Source organism: Venturia canescens, chromosome 5, assembly GCF_019457755.1.
Source record: "Venturia canescens isolate UGA chromosome 5, ASM1945775v1, whole genome shotgun sequence".
Taxonomy (NCBI): domain Eukaryota; kingdom Metazoa; phylum Arthropoda; class Insecta; order Hymenoptera; family Ichneumonidae; genus Venturia; species Venturia canescens.
Window position 1 is genome coordinate 7515015 of NC_057425.1, and position 23064 is coordinate 7538078.

Here is a 23064-nt window from a genome sequence, read left to right on the forward strand (position 1 = left end):
CTAAGGTTCTCTGTCGAATGTCTTGATACAGCGACTTCATTTGTGAAAAAAGTCAACTTTTGAAGATTAGATAATAAATAAAAGTGATTTAGAAATATTAAGGGGTGTTGGAAAATCGTCTTCTCTTTTCTTCTACAATCGTTGTATATAAATTGTACATACAGATGTGTAATATTTATTTTATTGTTATATATCTATCGTTCCTCTCTACGTCAGCTTGGATGGTACATCGAATTTTTCACGCGATTAAATTTCATGCTTCTCTTTATTATAAACCCACAGTTTCTTCTCTCAACATTCTCTTCCGTCGTTACGACGCTTGAAAATAATATATACAAAATTGATAAATGGCCAAGGTTATAGAAATGGCACTACATTCGATACAGTACCCCAATCTCAATGATTCTCACGAATAAACTTGTACGAATCTCAATAAAAGCTTCTCTTCGTATACTCGTCAAATCGTTAAACATATTGGTAAAAAAAAAATTGTAAAAGAAATTTCCTCTATTCATAGGAGGAAAATTGATCTTACGTTGTGGTTTTCGACACTCGCGTTCTCCGCACTTCGCACTGTTCGAAAATTCTGTTCTCTAGGAATGCAATTACGTTTGTGGTCTCTCATCGCCGATTATTGTTCCGACAACTTTTTCTCGAATGATAAATATATTGTTGCTCATAAAAACCTTCAACTTGAATCGCTTTTTCCTTTATTTTCAGGAGATAATGAATCGTCTGATTTTTCAATGACAATGTTGCTGCAGTTTTATCCAGTAAACATGTCATTAATTTTTTGTTCAATTCACAACGTCACTGTAAATTTTTTTTTCATCTGTACTTTGTATACACAAATTGTTGTGCTGTTCACTCCGATTGCGGATTCACGACTTGTGTCATTTTGTTTCATAAGCAAAGATTCGTTCAGTGAATTCAAAACTCGCACAATTTGTTATCAACTGATATCAACCTCGGATACTAGCTCTTTAAGGTTCATGTATTCTGGATCGCTGCTAAATGTCTCGAGGAGCTCCTTAAATGTTGGACGATCTTGCGGAGCGTACGACCAGCAACTTTGCATCACGACATACACGCCATCCGGACATTCTTCTGGTTTTTCGAGTCGTTCGCCTTTCTCCACGAGTTGAATCACCTGTTCATTTCAATTCTATCAATCGATTCATCGCTTAATTGCATATTTTATGTCTATTCATTGAAATTGACGAGGACGTACAATTTCCTGTCGGAAAAACTTACATCGACTCCTCTTCTGTCACCGTAAGGCTGCTGTCCGAATGAAAACATTTCCCAAAGTGTTACACCGAAACTCCAAACGTCACTGGCGTGAGAAAACGTCCCGAAATTGTACGACTCGGGAGCGTACCTAGAACACACACATTTTCAAATATTCGAGTCTCTCATCTTCTGTCAGTTTATCATTTATATTATTTAAATTAAGCAAAAGATTTCATTTCGTGGAAGCCCATTTTGAGCTTACCATTTTATCGGCCATTTTCCACCCTGGGTCGCTTTGTAATAATCGCTCGAACCAAAAGTTCTCGACAATCCAAAATCGCTGATTTTAGCCTGATGCCTCGAAGCCAGCAATATATTTCTAGCTGCAAGATCCCGGTGTACGAGTCTCATCTCCTCCAGATACATCATTCCTGTTGTCGAAACAGTTAATTTTATGTTGATTGTCGAGAATTCGTTGCAAAAATTATCACAATCTTGAAGTTGGCAATCAAAATTTTAATTTCTAGTTAGTAACTTAAAATCGAATTCACAGCGTTTTGGCTTCAATACATGAAAATTTTACCGAAAGCAAAATCTTGATCAATCAAGAAAATTAGAGGAATGGAAAATTTAGTAGCACAAAAAATCTTCGGTTGACAATGAATCTTACCACTCGCTATTTGCGAAGCCCAGATTTTCAGTTCATAATTCGGATTCACCCTGTCGGAGAATTCCAGTAAATATGCTAGCATCGATCCCAGAGGCACCAACTCTTGCACCTGGAATATAAATTCATGAATTTCTTGACCTTTGGCACAGTTTTTACAAATGTATGTACAGATATTTTCCAGATTTCAAATTTAATGCTCAAATTGGTCAAAATCTTTCCGTAAATGTTAATGACAGTATTTTAGTTTGTTGATTTTGGAAAAAATGTTATCACCATCAGCAATGGTGGGCCTTCGGAGAAACCAATGAGTTTGACGACACAGTGATGTTTTAGGGTCGTCATGAGACGCGCTTCCCGGAGGAATTCGTCACGTGTTGCATTATTGTGGGACTCTCTGAGTGTTTTTATAGCAACGGACTCAGAGGTGCCATTCACACCGATGTAAACCCCCTCGTACACGGCACCGAATTCCCCTTCGCCGAGTACCTCTCCGAGAATCAAATTTTCGCCGGGTATAAAGTCTGGAAATGTTAATTGTTATTGTGAGTCTCCGATTCGTGAAAGTGTTTTTTCTTAGATTTAACCTTTTTTTTGAAAAGTATCGTGTCCTTAGTATTTCTATTTTTGCAGAAGTCATTTTGAAAAAACCGACTATTGCCATTGTGATACCTTGGATGAGAGGCGTTACTGGATAGTTCAGATTCGTTTCCAACGACCTTCTTCTAATATCCATAGGCTCGTTATTCGATAGATTGATTTCAGGTCTAATATCCATTTGAAAAGTGATATTTTGGCAAGAGGTTGCAAATCCCGTGCTCGACGTTTCCGGAAGACGTGATTCGGTGTAACTCGTTTTGGGGCACGAACCTCTCTTTTTTGACAATGTATTCTGCAACATAAATTTGTACTCACAGTAAATATTGTCACAGAAAATATTGTATCAGATAAATCGAGTCACAGATTGCAAAGATACTAACGCCATTAAAAATTGAGGGTGGCATTTCCGGTATCGGAGGTCTTGGTCCCGGCGGTATTGGGTAAACCAACGGTCCTGGTAATCCGTCTGGCATACAACGATAATGATCGACGACGTGTTCGAGCGAGGATAGATAAGGACCGTTGTCGATGAAGAGACACTCGTTCTGTTTCACAATATTAATAAAAACGTTGGTAAAAATCTTCAAAAATGATATTTAGAAAATTAAATATTTTTAAGAACATTTGCAATTTTTGTTAAACGCGAATGGTGAGTGCAGTGCGTGTGCTGCGTTATTCCTTACTTTATTCTCTCTGGTTCAAATGTAATTAATTGTGAGCAACCAAGATGAAATTAAATATTTCAAAAAGTAAATTCCTTCCTTAAATTTTGCCTGATCCACGATAACGGAAGAGCAAATATTTTCTTTCGTTTCGTTACTCACTTGTTTCTTTATTTGGAAATGAAAGTCTTGGTGATGATACATAACGGTGAGAACGTAAGTTCCCCCACGTCGATCACTAAATCGAACGAGAAAGGAACCATCGCGATCTCCGTGTTTGTGAAGCAAGGCAATCGCTTCTTGTCGATCTAAAGTGCCATGATACCAGTCGCTTCTTTTCTCCTTTGGTGTTGGACTTTCGTAATTGCCTGAAAGGAAATGGAAGTCAGAAGTAAATGAATTTGAACTCATTTTTTTGGAAAGTGGGTCAACACAGAACTCAATTTCGCGTGTGTCAAGAATTTATCTTTATCAACTATTGACTAGTATATTTGAAAATATTCAAGAATGAGTAAAGCTTTTTTTCTATTTTTTGTATCCTCCAAATTTCAAGAAAGCTCCACATATTGCCAACGATTTTCCGGATTTTTATAAATTGAAGGAAAAAAAGTAATTCTATTTTTCTTGACACTAATAAGAGCTCGTTAAAACGTAGAAATTTTTGCAAACTCACGCAAAAGTTTCAGACATTCTGTGTGTCCGTTTCTTCTTGCAAGGTCAGCAGGAATGTCATCAGCGAGAGTACGCGGTTTTACCGGTGCGTTCATCGACAGTAAAACTTGAATGACTTCTTTGTGACCAGCGCTTGCAGCTTCGTGTAGTGGTACCATACCTTGAAAATGAAAATAGGAATAAATAATCAACAATTCAATTTCAGTTAAATAAGAGGAAGGGCTGAGGTGTTTTTCGTAAACTCGATTCACCTGTTTCTGTGTGTCTCGCCTGTACATTCGCGCCTCCATTGATGAGAATTCTCACAGTGCTGGGTAGATTACTTTGGCAAGCGTACTGAAAGATAATCGTTATTTCGCCATAAACATGAGAATATAAGCACGAATTAATTAAAACCATACGTACAGATTATTTGAATTATCTCTTTCCCTTCACAGCGATTCTCATGGTAATTAATATATTTGAAAAATGCAGCCCAACTAATTCGAAAAATTGACGGGTTGTTATTTGGATATAAAAAACCGTTGTTTAAATTGTTTTAGAAAGTAAAAGCATGCATGGAATTTTTGCTGAGTTCTCAAACTCGTTTCGTAACTTTTCAAAAGAACGGGCTAAATATGAATCACTTTATTACTAGTTGAATTGATTGGTGTTGCCTCATAGCAGCAAACTTCTTAATTAGCGATTTACCTTGTTTCTTATCGTAGGTTCTTTAATCCTGTGAGCTGCATATAAATACAATCGTTTTGTACGTTAAAGATATTAAACAGTAATAAATCTATAGAATGACCTGAAAAATCATTTTTTTGAATACACCGAATTACTTTTTTGTAACTACCGTTGCTTTTTTTCCTAACAAATTTTTTTTGTTCGTTTAAAATATTTAAACAGATCAATGGGACGTGAACTCACGTGCAGGGGTGTGTAGCCAGCGGAATCTCGACAATTCACACTGGCTTTGTTTTCTATTAACTTTTTGAGAATCTCATCCGCCCCATCTTTAGCAGCCAAATGTACAGCCGTTTGTCCCAATTGATTTTTAGCCTCTAGACTTCTGTATCCACATTTCAACAGCTCAGAAACAATAGTATAATTCCCTTGTATCGTAGCTCTGTGCAACAGATTTGTTCTTCCGTGTCTTCTTGTATCGTGTGGAGGAGAAATACCTTTGCATGGAGTCGTCAACTTTATTTCAAGACTGTGATTACCTTCCTGATAATATTCTATGAGAGTATCAAGACCATGAATCGTCGTTTCGTCATCTAGAAATGCGTGGAAAAACATTTTCCTTATTCATCAATTAACTCATTATGTTTAGGGTTGCTCATGTTTTATTTTGCTCATATCTTTTCAAGATTTCACAAAAATTTGCCCAATTTTGAAGCTCTTAAGTTTCTTCTAATTTTATGTTACATAGAATCAAATTACCATGTCTTACATCGTAAAGTACTTTTTCAGTTTGATTATCTTTAAACTAATGCACCCCTGTGCACCGTTGAGAAGCAATTACTTCAAGAAAAACAGTCAAGATAGCAAATAAAAATCAGCAGAATTGTCATACCAATTGAAAAAAAAGCATCTTCTCCATGCTTTCTTATCTGATAGTGAATAACTTCGCCATCGTGAAGTACAGACAGAACGTAATCCCCTGACGATGTGCTGCTTTCTCTGACAAGGAAAGTGCCATCTTCGTACTCTTCTGAAATATATTTTTATTCCATTCTTTGAATGATTATTATTGTATCGATTAATCACATTATTCAGGAATACTGTTATATATATTACTCAACTATTATATTTATTCATAGCCAATTATTATAAAATTCATTAAAGGTGAAGCATGGACATCAATAATTTCTCATCCTCTTGTTCGTGAGATTTGTTCGATACAGTAGTGTCATCATGAAACATGTTTATGACTGAATTATCATTTAAGCAGAATTTTGATTGATCAACAATGTAATCGAGGAACAATAAAAAAATGATACATAAGAAAAAATCATAATAATCGCTTCGGTAACAAGGTGAGATGAACATTAGAATAGTTTCAATTTATAGAAAATAGGCAAACTATTTCATGTGTTGATAGAAACTTGAAAAAAATTACTTTTCCAGTAGTTGCTAACAAATAGGAGAGCTAGCCTACGAGGCATTGTAATTTTGTTACAATCAATTTCACTTTGAGAATAGTGTACAGGTAAATACTGTTGATCACTAATTTTTACAATTTTCATTGTTGCATTTTTATTTTGAAAACGAGACCATTGAATGAAAAAATAACAGATATTACCCACTTTGATGTTATATTAATTGTAATCCTTTTTTTAAAAAAGATACGATTAATACGAAATTAAACTCAAAACGAATTTAATTTAAAAATTCGCAGAGAATTAGCATGACTCTACTTCATTGTTATACTCAATGAAACGCAAACATAACAATAGTTACTGACAAAGCATCGAACATACGTGCTTACCTGATTTCAGCAGATTTTCAGCACCTTCTCGCGACAAATTACCATGGAACCAGCATAAATCTTCTTCGGATCCCATCCTCGTTGAATCGAGAAAATTTTTTGACAATTACAATTATTCTTAACGATTTCTACATGCGAGAAAACTTTTCATGTCTGTTTGATCTTTAGACAGCATCCGAAACGTCAAAAGTGCGCTGAGAGTTTATCCGTCACCTGTACACGCACGCGATTGAATTCTGACAAAATTGTCTTTGCGAATTGAGAATAGAAATCGAATGTTAAGTCTGAGCTGAATTTTAGGAAATTTTTTCCTAACGTGGGAACTGTCAAAAAAGGAAGACACCACCGTGCGCTTGGCACTAACGATGAACAGTGGGTTAAACTCGTACAAGCTGACGCATAACACCGAGACCAAATAAAACGGACGCACACTCAGAGCGAATTTTCTTGTGTCTACATAACTCCAGCTCCGGGTTCATTGGAAAATTGCATTTATTTTAAATGGCCATTATTATTCGTCATGCTGTGTGCTGTGTGTGAGAGAACGGTGAGAACGAACGAGGTTCACTCTCTCGTGGCTTGCCTACGCAGTATATCCATGCGTCCATAGAAAATGATAAATGATCTACAATCGATGTATAGTTATCTTCTGACGAAAAACATGTTATAATTTTTGTCATTTTTGATGATTCTTTCGAAATTTCTTCAAATTTCTTTATAATGAAAATTAATTTGCAACGACCTCAATACAGTTTAAACAGCATTATATTGATAATCAAAAAGCGAGAAGATGATTTTGTTTCAAAGCAATGACGTCGCAAAAAACTCGATCGGTAACCCCAAAAGTAAATATTTTTCGAACCGCCATATAGCATTATCCATATTTTGATTTAAGGAAATGCATTTCTAAAAATTCGTGCTGGAAAAATGTGATAAAGTGTCTTAATTTGAAAAACTGCCAACTGAACACATATTCCCATCGCACTGGCGTTTGCATTAAAAAGCAGACTTTCATAGGGACGATTATTTGACGGTGGTTATTTAACCGTTATGACAGCAGCACTATTTTTTCTCTTCACACAAGTATAATACACATTGTTTGTTTCAAGTTTATTATCAAACGTTTTAACTATAATCGACTACTCGTAAAATAAATAAAAAATCGATTTTTTCAAAAGCACAACAATGATCCGCCATCATAAAATTTTCGACTCGTGATTTAAATCGTATGTCCGCGCCCACGTCCGCACCTCGCACCGCTGCCAGTGCGATTCGATGCAACGTGGGTTGCATTCGTGTGTTGCACATCGTATGCATAAAAAATAAGGAAAAAAAATCTGTGATAATCCAATATGAATAGTGTTATGAATGATTCTGACAGCGAGGATGAACTGCCGCCCGGGTGGGAGGAACGCACGACTCTCGATGGAAATGTTTATTACGTAAAGTGAGTCCAGCATATTTTTTGTTTATATTGCATCGGTGTCTCCATTGAAAGTCAATTGTACGGATTGTACCGCACGAAAGTTTTAGTAAAGTACTCTTACTTTATTTACGATAAAATTCAAATAGAATTCTCATTTGAAAATTTATAAACGTTCTAAAGTGAACCAATATTAACAAGAATAGTATTGATAATAATGATAATAGTAGTAGAGTCGGTTTATTAATTTTTCATAAGACAACTTTCTCTTCGCAAGAATCATCATCGACCTAGAACGATTTTCACAGGCATTGCTCGATAATTCAATTGTATAATTCGTACATGTGTCATTTTTTTATCTCAGCCATTATACCAAAGGTTCCCAGTGGACGCATCCCCGAACCGGCCGCAAAAAAACTGTCGAAGGAGGTATTAATATTTCGAACAATAAATTAAGAAAAAAATTTTAAATTCTTTTTATGAAGAAGTCGTTTAATCGAGTTCTAAAAACAGATTCTTTGAACAATTGAAAACTTTTGTAATTGGATGAAAAAAAAATTTGTATTTTTTTGCACATGAGATAGAAAAAAGGTGCAAATGAAAAAAAGAAGAATTTTCAATTGATTGGTTTCACGTGTATTAGAATTACCATCTGGTTGGGAAAAGTGCATTTCTGAAGATGGAAAGGTGATATTTGTCGACCATATGCATCGAACAACTACATACACCGATCCTCGTTTGGCTTTTGCCACCGAGTACAGAGAAGCGTCACAGCCAGTTAGACAACGCTTTGATGGAAGCAGTACAGCTCTGGCTGTTCTTCATGGCAGAGATTTGCGAAAAAAATTGGCTCTTGTTACAGGAGCTAATACGGGTATAGGTAATAACATGGAAAAATTCATAGTAAATGGAGGAACTTTTCAATCCCACAATTTTCAATCCTAAACCCGTCCAATGGGAATGAGAGTGACCAAAAAAGTTTCTTTTGTATAAGAAGTACAAAGAGTGATGTATAATAATCTGATATGAGTAATCTGATATGAGGAATATTTTATGCTTAAATGATTTGAGTCGCTATTGATCCTATTGTTAGGTTTACATTTAAAAGAATGTATTGTAGGGGTCAGAGTGAAGAGGACTGTATAATTCTAATAATTGTGAAAACTTTGTCAAAGGTTTTGAAACTGCTAGATCTCTTGCGTTCCATGGTTGCAAAGTAATACTAGCTTGCAGAGATATCAAAAAAGCTGAAGAAGCGGTGGAAAGAATACAAAACGAAAGGGACAATACATCGTGTGATACATTGCAGCTGGATTTGTCTTCTCTCCACAGTGTTAAGGAAGCAGCTGAGAAATTTAAACAAAAGTACAGGTACGAGAGATTGCAGCTGAATTTTTCATTCCCTTCGATAGGAATTCTTTTTTATACATTACGTTTATTTATTGCTCACCAATCGAAAATCCGTAAGCAAAAATCTTTCAATAATCACCAAGAAATTGAAAAAACCAATCATTTTAAAATTTTAGGACACTGAACATTCTCATATTGAACGCCGGAGTGTTCGCATTGCCTTATACCCTCACGGACGATGGATATGAAATGACGTTTCAAGTGAACCATTTATCTCATTATTATCTCACGTTATTGTTGGAAAATCCATTGCGAAGTTGTCGGAATTCTAGGATTGTAGTACTTGCTAGCGAATCTCACAGGTAATTCGTTTGTAAGTCAAAATTTTAAATAACTCTCGTTGAACAGTTATAATAAACATGTCCAAATGTAAAATTCCAGATTTTCATCTCTGCAATGTCCTGAAGATATTCACCCTTTAACTCTTTCGCCACCGGCTCATAGATATTGGTCGATGGGTGCATACAACAATTCAAAATTGTGCAATGTTCTCTTTGCTCATGAATTGGCGAAATGTTGGCCATCGGTTAGCGTATTTAGTTGTCATCCAGGAAACATGGTTTCTTCGGACCTTTCCCGATACTCTTGGATGTATCGTTTTCTATTTTCACTCGTTCGACCCTTCACTAAATCGTTGGTGAGTTTTCAATGTTAAAAGAATTACTGTAATAAGAGTTCTTGAATGAACTCTTCATGATTCAAGGGACCCAAAAACGAAGGCGAAACGCCAGATTCTTTCATTCTTTTCTCGAATTTGAAAATTGAATGTTATTCTTCATTTATTGAGTCCTTATGATTACGAACGATATAAAATTTTCGATAATTTTTTAAAAGCAACAAGCAGCAAGTACACCAGTATTTTGCGCGACAGCACCAGAACTGCAGGGAGCAACAGGAATCTATTTCAATAATTGCTATCGCTGCGACCCATCTAGCATCTCTCAAGATCCGGCAATGGCTGCACGTCTCTGGACAGTTAGTCAAGAGATGATAATCAACGTAGTAAAAAGAGACAAACTTTGGTATGATTTAGCGTTGAAGTAAAATAATATAAGTTTTTATATTACAAATAATGAAACTACGAAACGTAATTCTGCACAAAAACTTCAGCCTCGATAAGTTTTGAGAAACGATTCAAGGATGAAGAAGATAAATGTAAATTGTAAATTCTAATTATCATTGTATATTTTTCATTACACTGTACATAATATTTGTGAAAAGAAAAAGTAAATTAACTCGCATAAAATTCTTTGAGATAATCAGCCGTTGGCTTGAGTATAGCTTTGTCCCGAAGACTCACAACCCAGCCTGGCTCCAATCCATAAAATATCTGACGTGGATCTTTTCGGAAAGTCAACATTTCGTAATTCGGATCCTCCTCAATTTTTGGCAATACGTAACCGTATTTTTGCGACAGCACTAAACGTTCCCAAGAAACCTTTTCAGGATCAGCCAAATATCCCCTTGTTGCTGCGCTTGAATAGTACTCCAAACAATCCATTGGTGGCAACATTCGGCGAGGGATAGGAACGCCTGTGAATTCGAATTCGTAAACATTACTGAGAAAAAAAACGAATGCAGGAATGTCAAGAAAATTTCGCGATTTAGTCAATCGATTTTTTCGGCTGAACGACAGCATAATTATTTTCTTTCCCTATGTTGACTTTTGTTAAGTATATTTCCGAACTGACAAAATGATCGAGGTCGTTCAGATTCCACGGAATTCGAGTTTCAAAAACGCGAAAATTTGCACTTACCTCTTCGGAAAAATTTTCTTGTGTCTATGAGGCATTGCAAACTGTGTAGATCGTAATAAGCTGTGGAAATTACGCCACCATTTTTTTCTACTGCTGCTATCACGGGCTCACTTGCCCATTGAACTTCAATATTCACTTTTGCCTTGAATGCTTCTGATCCCTAGAAAACATCATCGAATAATCGAAATAAACAGGTGTTCTTATAATGTAAGAATATTTTTTAAGTTTTGTTTCGTGATACGTGTTGTCGAGCTTTTTGATATTTCTTATCAAACTTCTAGAAAAAAAATCTGTCCAGAACCAGAGTTGACTTGAATGAATTAACTACTCACTTCATCAGTAAGATGAACACCGGCGTGCTTCCTATCTGGTTCAATTCCATAAATGCCTGTATTTATTAAGGCTGTGAGGTCGATAGGTTTCGAAGTATCGAGCCTGTTAGTGTCAATCAACAACTGCAGTTGATGTAGCGAAAGAGGTGGATACTGTCGTCGGAGACTGTAAATGTAAATGTAAAAATAGTGACATTTTGTAGCTTCTGATTGACAATGGGAACTTGTGTTTCAAATTCAAACGAATTTTTCCTACATTAAAAAAAGATCAAAAAATATCTTCTTATACTGAAAATATTTTATTTTTAATATTATTTCGTGTTTGTGCACATGTCTTTATTATTCTTTTGATGTATTTGATCTTGAAGTACCAATGATTATTTTAGAGTTGATTGAATTTTCATACCCAGTTGAGATTCAATTTTGTAAAATAAGACTCGTTTTGGACTTCCAACAAAATAAGATCAAAGAATGAGGTACAACTTTCCTTCCTCAAAATATGAAGCATTTCCAACAAAAACAAAATTTGCCTTTCCAGTTATCTTTTTTGTACTCATGTCTGATAAAGTATCTCGAGAAGCAAAATTTCCTTTTTTCCTTACTGATGTCCTTTGTAATATGGCTCGTAACCGAATCTCAGGTAAAACGGATTATTTCCAGTCTCGTAACCAGGTCTCATGTAATTCTGTCGCTGACCTGATCCTTTATTACCAGCTCCATGCTTGTCACCGCCGTGTTGACCTCGTCCTCTTGTATCCTTAGCAAAGAAAAATAACAGAACGTGATCAATGACGTAAAAAGTCTGGCAACATCAAATTTATAGATTTAATTAATAATTATTGCTGATTTCACAAAGGAAGTAATAACCTTTTTAAAAGTACCGGGATCGGGTCTCAAATTTCGGAGACACACGCGAGGCAATGATTTTAACATTGTCAACGCGAACTCGCGTCCGAATTTAGGCCCACTCGCCATAATTCGTGGACTATATATTAAATTAGCGGTTATTTATTGTTCTATTCTAGTATAAATCGCTAAATCCGACGATTGAGATTTACAAAACTGACATAACCTTAACCACCAATATATAGTTACTACAAACCACTGAATATATTGATCAATAAAGGGAGGAGCCTCCTATGTTGTGCAAACCACCGGGAAAAAACATTAAATTTAAGCGGGAAAATTGGAATAGAACAAATATGAATAGGATCATTGGCGTTTCGGTCAATTCCAGCTATAAAAAGTAAATATTTTTATCACATATTTTCGTTGAATTCGATATTTTTTCCACAAATTATTAACAACGCCTCGTCTATAATAAAAAAAGCTGGACAAATTTTTCACGAGTTGTCTCGGTCGGTAAGAAGATCGATCAGTGTTTTTCTCAAAATGACGATTTAAATTCATACATATATATAATCAATTGGCCATTATCAGCAGAAGCTCGAGATTAATCTTCCTTTCATTTATCTAAAATATTCATTCATCATATACAGAATACAATTAAGAAATGCTCATCTCGTTCTGCCATTGTCGTTCAATCGGTGTGATGCGTATTATGACGTTGGCTTGAATCAGCTGTCTAATCTTCGGCATACTTCGTCATCGCATTATTATCCGTATACCACTTGTCACGGCTGCGAATAAATGAAACCAGTCGATTTGTTTTCTTACTAACGTAAAAATAAGTGGTAGTAATTCATTTACGTGGAAAAGATTCATAAAATTCTATAAAATGGAGCGGGCTCTTGAAAAAATGATGGAAGACATGTAAGTTATGGAGCATATTATTGTTTCATTTTTACTCATTGACTGATTTATTTACGTATATAACCACATATAGAACCAATGCTGAAGGTGTCACAGGCTGTGTCTTTGCAGATCAAGCCGGTCTTTGCCTGGGAGGTATGTACAATTTGTAAGAACATTTTTTCATTCCATATTTTCACATAGAAATAGCATGGTAACTTCAAAAAAAGTTAATTATGTTTTACTATCATATTCGGAAAAACTTTCAATCTAGCTACATTGAAAAATCATCACGAAACCAAAATATCTTCATACGAATTCAAAATCATGTTTCTCTAGTCAAAGGAACTGCATCTGCTGACAGCGCTGGATTAATAGCAGCCATCGCGGATCAAGCCAGCAAACTTCAGCCTGGATCGGAAGCTCCTACAATTTGTTTGGAAAGTGACACGAGGTACTTTTTCAAACTATTCTTAACAACATTGTAATAGTTTCTATGATACATGAAAGACTACACACAAATAAAATCATTTGACATTTGATTTTGAGAAACTTTTAAATTATTGAATTTCACAACTGTTTTCAAGAATTTCAACGATGTTTGACTTTTAAATTGAAGACATAAATAGAAATTAATTTAGGCATTCTGCAAGAATCAAAAGTCATGTACCATCTCACTGACGTTACTTGTATTGCTTTTTTACAACAAAATGGAGAGAAATTAAATCGTACAATCATTGCGAATACTTGCTGAGAAAATTTCATGTTTTTAAAGATTGATTCAATTTCGATTTGTTTTACGCATTGATGAATTTTGCATTCACTGTTTGAATCCCTCCGACAGGGAAGGGTAAATGGAATTTGAATAATAATGAAAACGTTTTGAAATAAATAATGATTTATAATAACAATTCTTACACTTCATGATAAACGTTCAATGACACAATAATGTTCACGAAAATAAAAATATTTTAGAAAATGACAAATTATTTTAACAGACAATGCCTGATACGGCGTGAAGGGCCAATGATCGGGGCCGTTTACAAAAATCCCACCCACTGAAAACTCGAGCATCTCTGGCGTAAGCGCGACAAAAATCGACGTTTTTATTTTTTTGTATAAACAAATATCCTGCTGAATTATTTATCGAATGAAAAATCGAATCGTAATTCTTGGCAAAACACTCATAATTATGAAGACGACATCTTCATGGACCACGAGTAAGTGATAAGGAAAAACTGATAAAATTGTGCAAATTTATGAAATAAAGTTACGATATGATAGTCAATTATCAGTTTTCATTCAGCTCGTTACAGTATGGATGGATTTTTGTCATTTTCGCGCTCAACGCGACTAACAATTTTCGGACGTTTCGATTTATTAGTTTTTTTGTTTTCACTCGATCAACTAAGTACTTTAATTAAGGTCAATCATTCTTCCTACTACTCGTTGCAGCGTTTTGACGATTTCGTCGCTCGTACCATTTGTTTACCGCTATCTTTATAAGTTCGTCGTGTTCGTAGACCCAGGACAATAAAACTACGACAAACATCACTATACCAACGAGCAGATGGAGCAATTTTTCCTCAGGAAATAGATAAGCCTAAAAACAAATTCACATTTTAAGAGTTAAAATTAGCTGAAAATATTTATGTTTTAAAACACATGTAAAAAGCCTCGTTCACTTTTTCATTCCTTCGTTCACCGGCTACACACATGGGTCTTAATGATTCACGTGTGTAGTCGGTAGTGCAAATTTCGTAAAATAATACTTGGACGTTGGACTGCCGAAAGTCCAACGAATTCTTCTAACGTAATAAGCTGTTCAGAAATCAATATTTTTACAGTATAAAAAAAAATGTTATTCTGAAATTTTCTGAAAGAAATGAGAAATCTTACTTGAGATATATTCGTTACCAAAGCCGAGACTATGAGAGTCGAAGTGAAAACGGGTGTGGGAACGATGCCGCGGAGCGGACGATAAACCGTATCACGGTGTCGCTTGTTGATAAACATAGTCGAGTGAATAATCCTGAGTCCCATATTGACGCAATTACCGAAAATAAAGCCAACGGGGCCGAACCACGTTGCTAGGAGATAAGAGGCGCAGAGAAAAGCTGCCGATTCGTAAATCATGATGAGATTGCTCTTGTTTATCGTCACGCTGTCCGCTGTTGCGTTCGTATAACATTCCGTAACGCCATTTATTCCCAAAAGTAAAACTGCCAAACAGTGCGCACGTAATAGAAGAACAGGCAAACTTGTCGTCAATTTGGCCCCTCCGTACAGCCACAGAAGAGTTGACGAGTATGATTGACCGAATACGAAAACTACGAGGCCCAACGAAGCCACGGTCGAACACAAGTGCGTTAGTACATTTACACTTTCACGGATTTTTGTCTGTCAAAAAATAAACAAAAATAACTATTCCTTAATCGAATGACAACATTTTATATTCCTATTCATTTTACGCGAAAGTTAAAGAGATACAACGTACCGGGTTTTGATCCGATAATGACTGATCACGTTTGACCATTTGTGTAAAATAAAAATAGCCACTATCTTCGATCGGCCGGAAGATGAATCTTGCTGCTAGAGATCCTAAATTATTCACAACCTCGTAAGTACCCTGCAAATAAATCGAACAGAATCGACAGAGTAGATTTTTCTACAAGAATTAGAATGGAAAAATATCAGTGATAACGATTTAATATTGAGATTTTACCTGTTCGGTGAACGTCAATACTGGAAGTATCGTCATAATTAATCTCTCGCCCTCTGTTAATATTTGCTTGAGTATGCCTTGCCGGAAAAAGCTCCACGTCAGTACAGTCAATTTTTCGTCGAAACGAACTCCCTGCTTGGACATCGTTCAGATAAAACAATAATTATGAAAAAATACGAATTTACTGTTTTCCGATCATTCACTACGTACGCTGTTCTGCAATTGTCCTGGCAAAAAATCCTTCACCGAATGAAATGGAAATTCTTTTGGTACCAGCTCGTCGGAACTATCGCGTACTGACATTTTTCTCTTTCTGCTCGATTTGTTCAACGTTTTAATGTAATAATGAAAATAAGTGTAATGACTGATTGTGTAAAATATCGCTGCAACTAGCTGTGCAACGCCGAAAGCGAGGAGAGCATTTTCAGGTCGGTATAGAACCAACGGAACGAATGTGAGAGTTCGAAAAGCGATCATTGCTGTGTCGAGAATTATCTGAAATTTGTTAAACCTTGTTATTAAACATATGGAAAAAATATGAACACGTTCATATTTGGAACCCTTAATCATCATTTTGTAAAAACAATAACACAATATGACAAAAAATGTGTTTTTCACATCGAAGTATTCAACAGAAATTTACTCCAGTTTTAGTTTGACCGAACCATCATTTTTGCTTCTTTTTTCAAGTTCAATAATGAAATATTGCTATTTTTAATACAATAGTCCGAGCAATTTTGAAACAGTGATATCAGAGAGATACAAAATGCATGCAAACCTATCAGTACTATAATTATCTACTATTTAAGTTTTTTAACATAAGGCAAGATTTGTTCATGCCTTCTGTAAAGAAGTGCAATTATAAACGAAAAGAGTCTTGGTATTTAACAAGTAGCATACCTTCAGTCTGACGAAGAGGAAGGCGCTGGATACAAGCTGAACGACCAGAGATGAAAGTTCAATGATACAGGAAATAGCGACGGCGACGACAGCGAACGAGTAATAGGATGGTAGAGCCTCGGTGGTAGTGAGGGTGAAGAGCCATATGTACCCGAAAATCAATGACATTATGACACATATGGGTACCCTGTGAAAATAGTCTTGGTACTCCTTAAAGCCCCAAAAGGAACACCATAATTTTAGCGCCAATTGTACCCAACTAACGTAAGCCATAACAAGTTAACGACTTGTGCCCAATTATGATCAGCCGTGTTGGTCAGACATGCTTTCATGAATGGTTCTCGAGACAAGAACAGTATCATGGACTCCAGGAGTAGTAATCTGACATTCATCACGCCCAATACCGCTTGACCGACGTGCCGCACGACAAAGGCATTTAGGACAAAAGTTACACAGCGACATAATATCTGGAAAATAAAAAATCTATTTAAAACTATTTTATTCATCACTGTAGCTAAATAATTACTCCAAGTGTTGTTTCTTTAGCATGCAAGGATGAGATTTGGTCTTGAAAAATTATTGACACAAATGGTTATTTTGGGCAAATCATTAATCGGTGACATTAAAATAGGAAAAATTTGAATTAACTCATTTTTGAGAAAACTTAGAATGAGCGAGTCAGCTAAGTCCTGTAGACTCACTGTCTACAAGGAGGTAGCACAAAAATTTATTTATAGAGTTGATAGAATAATTATAGTAATAGTTATATATAAAAAATTCTAGATATAGTAGTTATTACTTGAATATATATCAACTATAGTGATAACAGTTGAGTTTTATTTAAAACAGAGTGGATAGATTCAAATTGACAAGTGTATCAAATGTTCTCAACTAACCTGAAATACAATATTGAAGGAAGCATTTTCTAAACTGCTTTTCAAAATGTTCTGTGCCATTTTGACACAATGAAGTTACGCTGTCCAAGAGACAGAGCCTCGTCTCATGTGTCAGACTAATGAAAAATAATATTCTATCGGCGTGGCTGGACGTGTTGTCGTCGCCATATTTTAATATTCTCTCGTCCTCGAACGTCGTTCATCAATCATCCATACAAAACGCCACGTCGAATCAGCTGATCACCAGTCGTGGAATAGCGCCAGAACGGTGCTCAAACAAACGATTTCGAACAAATTTGTTACAAATATTGCTCGAATTGAACGTTCTCTACTATTGAAGGATAATTGGAATTTGGAATATTTCGGAGGATTAATGGATATTCGGAATGTGCGCAACAATTTATAAATCTAATTATCGAATCTATATTCGCTCAGTACAACAAAAAGAATTTAAAAAGCTGCGACACATTGTTTCGGCTGTATATATTCCGAAAAATATTCGATATTTGATTAATAATTCATTAATTGTATTCAGGTATTTGAGCTAGCTGCATATGCATCATTCTGATAACGTTCACTTCCGAACGGACATGCACGATAATGTGCGAGTTTAAATATTATCACCGCAGAGAGTAAATACAGAATGCAAAATACCAGAACATATTGAGCATGTGTCTACCAAATCCTACCAATAAAAAAAATGCCAGACGCTTGGATCTGTGGGGGTTTTGATGTAATAACTAACACCACACAATATCTGTATATGATAAAATATAGAATTTTATTCGCACTCTTCTATTCTTTGGTTATCACAGCAAATGACTGTTTTGTTTGAACACTCTTTTTTCGATTAATCCGCCGCAGCAGCTTTGGCTGTATTTCTTTTGGCGGGATTAATCCTCGATTAATCGGAAAGTGATGCGTTGTTTTCGCTGCCGCTTTTTTGTCGGAGCGCTTTCGTCGGCTTGTTAATGCTGACGCTCCGCGTCAAACTCCGGAACTTGTGGCGAGGTTGCCTCAGATCATCACAAGCCGTAATCCAAAATCCAACCAATCCAAAGATAAGTTAACATTCATATTACAAGGCCAGTTATGTCATCGTTCCATCGATTAAATTCGCATTGCGGCCACACAAGCATATTTGTGTGTTGTGTATATATATAGATATCACACATATTAATGTATCCGCCGCCGTGTAAAAGGTTGACGACTTTTAGAAAATTTTAAACCAGTACGAAATCTCGATAAATAAATCAAACGTTGAAATGTTGCAAGAGAAAAACAAATTTTATCCCCGCGGCTGTCTCGTACAGTTACGCGGGAAATCTCCCCCGCGGACTTTCTATTGACTGTACTACAAAAACACCCGTAAAGCTTTCCCTCTCTTTCACACACACTTTTTTCTCGTTCTTGCTCTCTCTTTCTCGATCGACAAAAATCTCTACCAATACACACGTAAGCACTAAGCAGAAGCGGTGGCTCCGAGGATTTTCAGTTCGCGCACGTCCTTTGCACGGGGTGTATTACTCGCATCATTTACTTTACACTCTTCAAAAAATCATCTTGATACATCAATAGCTGATAATCGTTTTTTCGAATATCAAGCCGATTTGAAAAATCATTGATAAAGGCAAGTATTTAGACAAAACATCGAGTCCTTATTTACTCGAAAAATCTCGTACAATCTCGCTCGAGGCGAGGAAATTCTGATCAATCGATAAAGTGAGAGCCGTACATCGCGGACTAAAAAAAATTTCGATCTTTTTTCTCACAATTTCGATCGCTTTCGATTTCCATATTTGTACCTCACTTTCCCTTGTGTTTAAAATAAACTTCTTATCAACGTTTATTTCCATCCCTCTCTCTCTCTCTCTCGCTCTGTAAGAGTTACAATTAAATTGAAAACTCATGGGTATATATATTTTTATTTTTTTATTTTAGAGCATTATCTGAATCTCGTGTAATCGCATAATCTATATAAAAATGCCCTATCGCGGAAGATTTCGTATTTTTGCCAAGGCGTGCCTCGTATCATCACGAGTGAATAGTAGAAGTGATACGAATTCGTTAATAATCGCCGGTCTCGCGACACGTATCGCAGTCAGAAATTTTTCATCTACCAAGGCATTGAACATGAGGTGAGTTATAAATGAACCCTATAATTATCTATCATCGTCACTGTACTTTCCTCGATGTTCTTTTTTTACGTCAATACTTATGCGGGCTTTTGATCTTGAAATTTTTTTTTTTTTGTAATTCAACAAAATTCGGCTAAAATGAAACATTTTCGTAATTTTTATGATACGCAATAGATATACGTGCTGCAAAATAAGCAGCCACTTGAAGGTCGAGTCATTCTCTATCATTTTTTTTAATCGTTTATTTTAAAATTCATAACCGTTTTTTTGTTTTTCATCAATTCATCTGCACTAGTCCAATTCTAATAAGGGGAAATTCGAAAAATCGAATGACATGAAAAAAATGTATTTATATAATTGGACCGTTTATGTTTATGTAAATGTTTATGTAAATTACTAAAAAATAAGTGAAATATTATTATTTTTCACTGTAATGAAGAAAAATTCAAGAAATTCATGTAAGTTGTTTTAACTTTAAATATTCAAGGTTTGTGCAATTTGTCAACAAAAATGGAGGACCCCAACATCTCGGTGTTCAGTTACAACCAGGTGGTGATATTATTGACGTCTCTGCTGTAAATTCAAGAATTCCTAACAATTTAAAAAAGTTTCTCGAAGGCGGAGATGAACTTCTGAATAAAGCCAAAAGGTAAAAAAAAACATGTCCAACAGAGTGATATTCTATGTTTCATTCAATACATCAGAAAACGAAAATTTTTGGCCACGTAATATTATACTTTGACTTAATTAATATGAACAATTCATAGAGGTTTCTGTTTTAAAAATGCTTCATATTTCTTTAGGAAGGAAAACGACAATTTTAAGGCACTGGTTGAGAGGTTTGTCCCAAGAAGTGTGAACCCAACAATTGTTTTGTGATTTAAGAATTATTTACGTGTTTATTTTCTTTTCCCCTGGCCAAATGTTCAATATCGTGAACTATTATTCAGTGATTAGATAATTGAAATGAAAATTGCTACTACACTGATTCCAAATTGTAAAGATAATTTTGCATATCATTTTTCCTACAAGCGAATGCCTGAAAAATCCTTTTTTAACTAACGATTGAATTTTCATAGAAATTCCACTCAAAACGGTAAACATTTGAAACTGAATAATCAAAATATCCACAGTGTGAAGAAAAGTGTTATGAATTTCCGTATAGTGTGATAAAAACTGTTGAAAATGGGATGCCATAATTATTGTTGTGTGAAAATTCCTCTGTACGAGTGATTAAGAATGAAAATCAATGTGAAGCTAATATTTTACCTGTATCTGAAATGACTAATAGAATCATAGCGGAGGGACGAAGCAGTATAGCAGAATCAGAAGTCCATTTCCTCGCACCCATAGATCGAATGGACAAATTGGCCTGTGTTGGGCTCAATTACAGCGGACACTGTACAGAGCAAGGCATCAAACCACCCGACAGCCCTGTTATATTCAGCAAATTTCCAAGCAATATTATTGGGCCTACGGATAACCTTGTGCTGCCATCAATATCCGATGTAAGTAGAAGTGAATAAATTGAAATGGAAGAAAAACGGTTTCTTTGAATATACTTTATTTCTCTTTGAATTTTTTCTCTTGAAATACCCAAGGAAATTTTTTCAAATTGTCCATCATGTAAGAGAGATTAAAAATTTCATTCTTTTTTTTATTTTAACTTGACAGTTTGCCTGACAGAAATAATTTTTCATGTTCTCACGAAATTAAATGGTTTGTCACCATTTACAATCCTCAAAGTATGGACTGATCTTAAAGTTTTATTCTATAGAAAGTCGACTGGGAGGCCGAGCTCGCCATAGTTATCGGCAAAAAGTGCAAAGGTCTCAACAATCACGAAGCCGAAGATTGCATATTCGGTTACACAGTTGCTCAGGACATATCAGCTCGCGACTGGCAGAAAGGCAAAAGGAACGGTGGTCAATTTCTTCTGGGCAAGGCGATGGACACGTTTTGTCCTCTTGGACCAGCTGTTGTTACTAAAGAGTCGATCGGGGATGTTAATAATCTGAGTGTCAAAACGTGGGTAAATGGCGAAATCAAACAGGATGGTAATACGAACGAAATGATTTTCAAACCTCACGATATCGTGGCCTATATATCACAGTTAGTATAAATACATGTTTTTTCAATAATTTATAAATTCACACAATAAATGATGGTTAAAAATGTTTTTAAGCCAACGACTTCAATTCACATTACTGTTATCAAATGTTTCAGATTCATGACATTATTGCCCGGTGACGTAATTCTTACGGGTACTCCAGGCGGAGTTGGATTTGCACGCAATCCTCCAGAGTATCTTAAGGTGAAAAAACAATTGCAATTCTTCAAAAAATTATCCAACTTTGTTTCATCGTTGAAATTTTTAAAAAATATGAAACTCCCTGTGTATTTTAAGCAATTTTGGGGCATGTGATCCTTTGGGAATAGCCATTGTCGAAGAAAAAGTCTGTTTAGCAGGCAAAGAATCAATCTTTTTTTGGCACCGTTTCAAAATCCAAGCATAGTTATTTTTTACATTTGGGTCAAATATTCGGAATGGTTTATTCATTAAATGTGTATTTTTGTTTGACAGAAAGGGGATGTTCTCGAGACGGAGATTAGCAGCCTCGGTCGTCTCAAAAACAACGTCGTCTGATTGCAGAATTTTTTTATTGCACAATATCTGTCTTGAAAATCGTCTTCTTCTGTGATAAGTTGACGTACAAAGCCGAAAATCGTAAACGACGTTTTCTTCGGAATCAAAGAACTACCTGGTGAAAAACTTAATAGTTTGGTAAAATGTTTTTTTTTTTCTACACAAAACCAAAAGCAAACAGTTTTTCGTAAAACCGCGAAGAGCAGCGGTTGAAATTTTCACATTCTCGGAGTCTTTTCGTTCCCTGAATTCCTCCAGTGGAACTCATTGTTTCGAAAAAAGTTGCAGCCTTTTTCAACTTCGTTCTATAATTCAGGCCACGAAAATACATCGAAATATTTTTGAAAATATTGCACAGTTTTATCGAATTTTACCAATCACAATCCAAAGTACTTATGACGATGTTATCACCAAAGTCAAGCCTCCAAAAAATGATGGCTATTATGATGCTGATTGTCATGCTCCCAAGTGTCTGCAATGACGCTACTATCAAGCCAGATTCGAGAGACTCTCGAAATAGGACATTAAGCATGATAAAACGAGTATCATTGCTCGAATTGCACTGTCGGTTATCTAAATTTTTTTTATTCATTTCTCGAATCACTGTATACTTTCAATACTGTTTTTGGAAACCACATTGAATACTGCAGCCTTGGAAATAATGGCTCCTCTGTTACTTTCGTTGTACAATTTTATTAAGCATTTGTACGAATTTAATACAAACTTTATTCTGAAATATAATGCAGTTATGTTATCATTTCCTACGAAATTTGG

At 35.5% G+C, this 23064-nt stretch overlaps 6 protein-coding genes across 7 annotated transcripts; 3 read left to right on the plus strand and 3 right to left on the minus strand.

The window, feature by feature from the left end:
• Positions 1–246: 246 nt before the first annotated feature.
• Positions 247–6948, minus strand: Shark (SH2 ankyrin repeat kinase). Its single transcript, XM_043418557.1, has 13 exons — positions 6311–6948; positions 5396–5533; positions 4747–5096; positions 4086–4170; positions 3836–3994; positions 3325–3530; positions 2881–3045; positions 2573–2792; positions 2177–2424; positions 1904–2012; positions 1496–1664; positions 1255–1381; positions 247–1150 (listed from the first exon to the last, which is right to left on the minus strand). The coding sequence occupies exons 1-13, from the start codon at positions 6384–6386 to the stop codon at positions 953–955; spliced, it is 2250 nt and encodes a 749-aa protein (XP_043274492.1). The 5' UTR covers positions 6387–6948; the 3' UTR covers positions 247–952.
• A 571-nt stretch (positions 6949–7519) lies between these two features.
• Positions 7520–10405, plus strand: Wwox (WW domain-containing oxidoreductase). Its single transcript, XM_043418558.1, has 7 exons — positions 7520–7757; positions 8098–8162; positions 8377–8613; positions 8909–9104; positions 9260–9445; positions 9525–9780; positions 9978–10405. Exons 1-7 carry the CDS (start codon positions 7663–7665, stop codon positions 10185–10187), a joined length of 1245 nt encoding a protein of 414 aa, XP_043274493.1. The 5' UTR covers positions 7520–7662; the 3' UTR covers positions 10188–10405.
• Positions 10311–12332, minus strand: mRpL15 (mitochondrial ribosomal protein L15). Its single transcript, XM_043418559.1, has 5 exons — positions 12100–12332; positions 11835–11989; positions 11233–11398; positions 10901–11060; positions 10311–10676 (listed from the first exon to the last, which is right to left on the minus strand). The coding sequence occupies exons 1-5, from the start codon at positions 12205–12207 to the stop codon at positions 10375–10377; spliced, it is 891 nt and encodes a 296-aa protein (XP_043274494.1). The 5' UTR covers positions 12208–12332; the 3' UTR covers positions 10311–10374.
• Positions 12333–12689: 357 nt separating this feature from the next.
• Lamtor5 (Late endosomal/lysosomal adaptor, MAPK and MTOR activator 5) lies at positions 12690–14272 on the plus strand. The gene is made up of 4 exons (XM_043420039.1): positions 12690–13005; positions 13079–13140; positions 13324–13438; positions 13983–14272. Exons 1-4 carry the CDS (start codon positions 12971–12973, stop codon positions 14044–14046), a joined length of 276 nt encoding a protein of 91 aa, XP_043275974.1. The 5' UTR covers positions 12690–12970; the 3' UTR covers positions 14047–14272.
• LOC122411297 (protein RFT1 homolog) lies at positions 13865–17700 on the minus strand. Its single transcript, XM_043420030.1, has 8 exons — positions 17506–17700; positions 16874–17076; positions 16610–16796; positions 15920–16204; positions 15710–15841; positions 15482–15613; positions 14884–15384; positions 13865–14587 (listed from the first exon to the last, which is right to left on the minus strand). The coding sequence occupies exons 1-8, from the start codon at positions 17563–17565 to the stop codon at positions 14411–14413; spliced, it is 1677 nt and encodes a 558-aa protein (XP_043275965.1). The 5' UTR covers positions 17566–17700; the 3' UTR covers positions 13865–14410.
• Positions 17701–18542: 842 nt separating this feature from the next.
• LOC122411300 (fumarylacetoacetate hydrolase domain-containing protein 2) lies at positions 18543–23031 on the plus strand. 2 transcript variants are annotated; one of them, XM_043420036.1, is made up of 8 exons: positions 18543–19135; positions 19447–19643; positions 20131–20292; positions 20447–20482; positions 20935–21151; positions 21421–21755; positions 21870–21957; positions 22228–23031. In XM_043420036.1, the coding sequence occupies exons 2-8, from the start codon at positions 19489–19491 to the stop codon at positions 22288–22290; spliced, it is 1056 nt and encodes a 351-aa protein (XP_043275971.1). In that variant the 5' UTR covers positions 18543–19135; positions 19447–19488; the 3' UTR covers positions 22291–23031. The 2 variants fall into 2 exon arrangements, with proteins under 2 accessions (XP_043275971.1, XP_043275972.1); XM_043420037.1 differs by lacking the exon at positions 20447–20482 and having other exon boundaries at positions 18549–19135.
• Positions 23032–23064: the final 33 nt, after the last annotated feature.

What these genes read in the sequence shown, in the direction of transcription:
- Shark (XM_043418557.1), bottom strand. Translation starts at nt 6,386, where the DNA reads ATGGGATCCGAAGAAGATTTATGCTGGTTCCATGGTAATTTGTCGCGA. An exon ending in ATTTCCAAATAAAGAAACAA is followed by an intron (nt 3,046 to 3,324) that starts GTGAGTAACGAA and finishes ATTGTGAAACAG; the next exon opens with AACGAGTGTCTCTTCATCGA. An exon ending in AGTAACGCCTCTCATCCAAG is followed by an intron (nt 2,425 to 2,572) that starts GTATCACAATGG and finishes TAACATTTCCAG; the next exon opens with ACTTTATACCCGGCGAAAAT.
- Wwox (XM_043418558.1), top strand. Translation starts at nt 7,663, where the DNA reads ATGAATAGTGTTATGAATGATTCTGACAGCGAGGATGAACTGCCGCCC. An exon ending in AGGAGCTAATACGGGTATAG is followed by an intron (nt 8,614 to 8,908) that starts GTAATAACATGG and finishes ACTTTGTCAAAG; the next exon opens with GTTTTGAAACTGCTAGATCT. An exon ending in AAATTTAAACAAAAGTACAG is followed by an intron (nt 9,105 to 9,259) that starts GTACGAGAGATT and finishes TTAAAATTTTAG; the next exon opens with GACACTGAACATTCTCATAT.
- mRpL15 (XM_043418559.1), bottom strand. Translation starts at nt 12,207, where the DNA reads ATGGCGAGTGGGCCTAAATTCGGACGCGAGTTCGCGTTGACAATGTTA. An exon ending in ATCCCGGTACTTTTAAAAAG is followed by an intron (nt 11,990 to 12,099) that starts GTTATTACTTCC and finishes TTCTTTGCTAAG; the next exon opens with GATACAAGAGGACGAGGTCA. An exon ending in AAGAAAATTTTTCCGAAGAG is followed by an intron (nt 10,677 to 10,900) that starts GTAAGTGCAAAT and finishes TCGAATTCACAG; the next exon opens with GCGTTCCTATCCCTCGCCGA.
- Lamtor5 (XM_043420039.1), top strand. Translation starts at nt 12,971, where the DNA reads ATGGAGCGGGCTCTTGAAAAAATGATGGAAGACAT. An exon ending in GAAAAAATGATGGAAGACAT is followed by an intron (nt 13,006 to 13,078) that starts GTAAGTTATGGA and finishes AACCACATATAG; the next exon opens with AACCAATGCTGAAGGTGTCA. An exon ending in TGTTTGGAAAGTGACACGAG is followed by an intron (nt 13,439 to 13,982) that starts GTACTTTTTCAA and finishes TTATTTTAACAG; the next exon opens with ACAATGCCTGATACGGCGTG.
- LOC122411297 (XM_043420030.1), bottom strand. Translation starts at nt 17,565, where the DNA reads ATGGCACAGAACATTTTGAAAAGCAGTTTAGAAAATGCTTCCTTCAAT. An exon ending in GTTAACTTGTTATGGCTTAC is followed by an intron (nt 16,797 to 16,873) that starts GTTAGTTGGGTA and finishes CTATTTTCACAG; the next exon opens with GGTACCCATATGTGTCATAA. An exon ending in TGGTAACGAATATATCTCAA is followed by an intron (nt 14,588 to 14,883) that starts GTAAGATTTCTC and finishes ATTTGTTTTTAG; the next exon opens with GCTTATCTATTTCCTGAGGA.
- LOC122411300 (XM_043420036.1), top strand. Translation starts at nt 19,489, where the DNA reads ATGCCCTATCGCGGAAGATTTCGTATTTTTGCCAAGGCGTGCCTCGTA. An exon ending in ACCAAGGCATTGAACATGAG is followed by an intron (nt 19,644 to 20,130) that starts GTGAGTTATAAA and finishes TAAATATTCAAG; the next exon opens with GTTTGTGCAATTTGTCAACA. An exon ending in TGCTGCCATCAATATCCGAT is followed by an intron (nt 21,152 to 21,420) that starts GTAAGTAGAAGT and finishes TTTATTCTATAG; the next exon opens with AAAGTCGACTGGGAGGCCGA.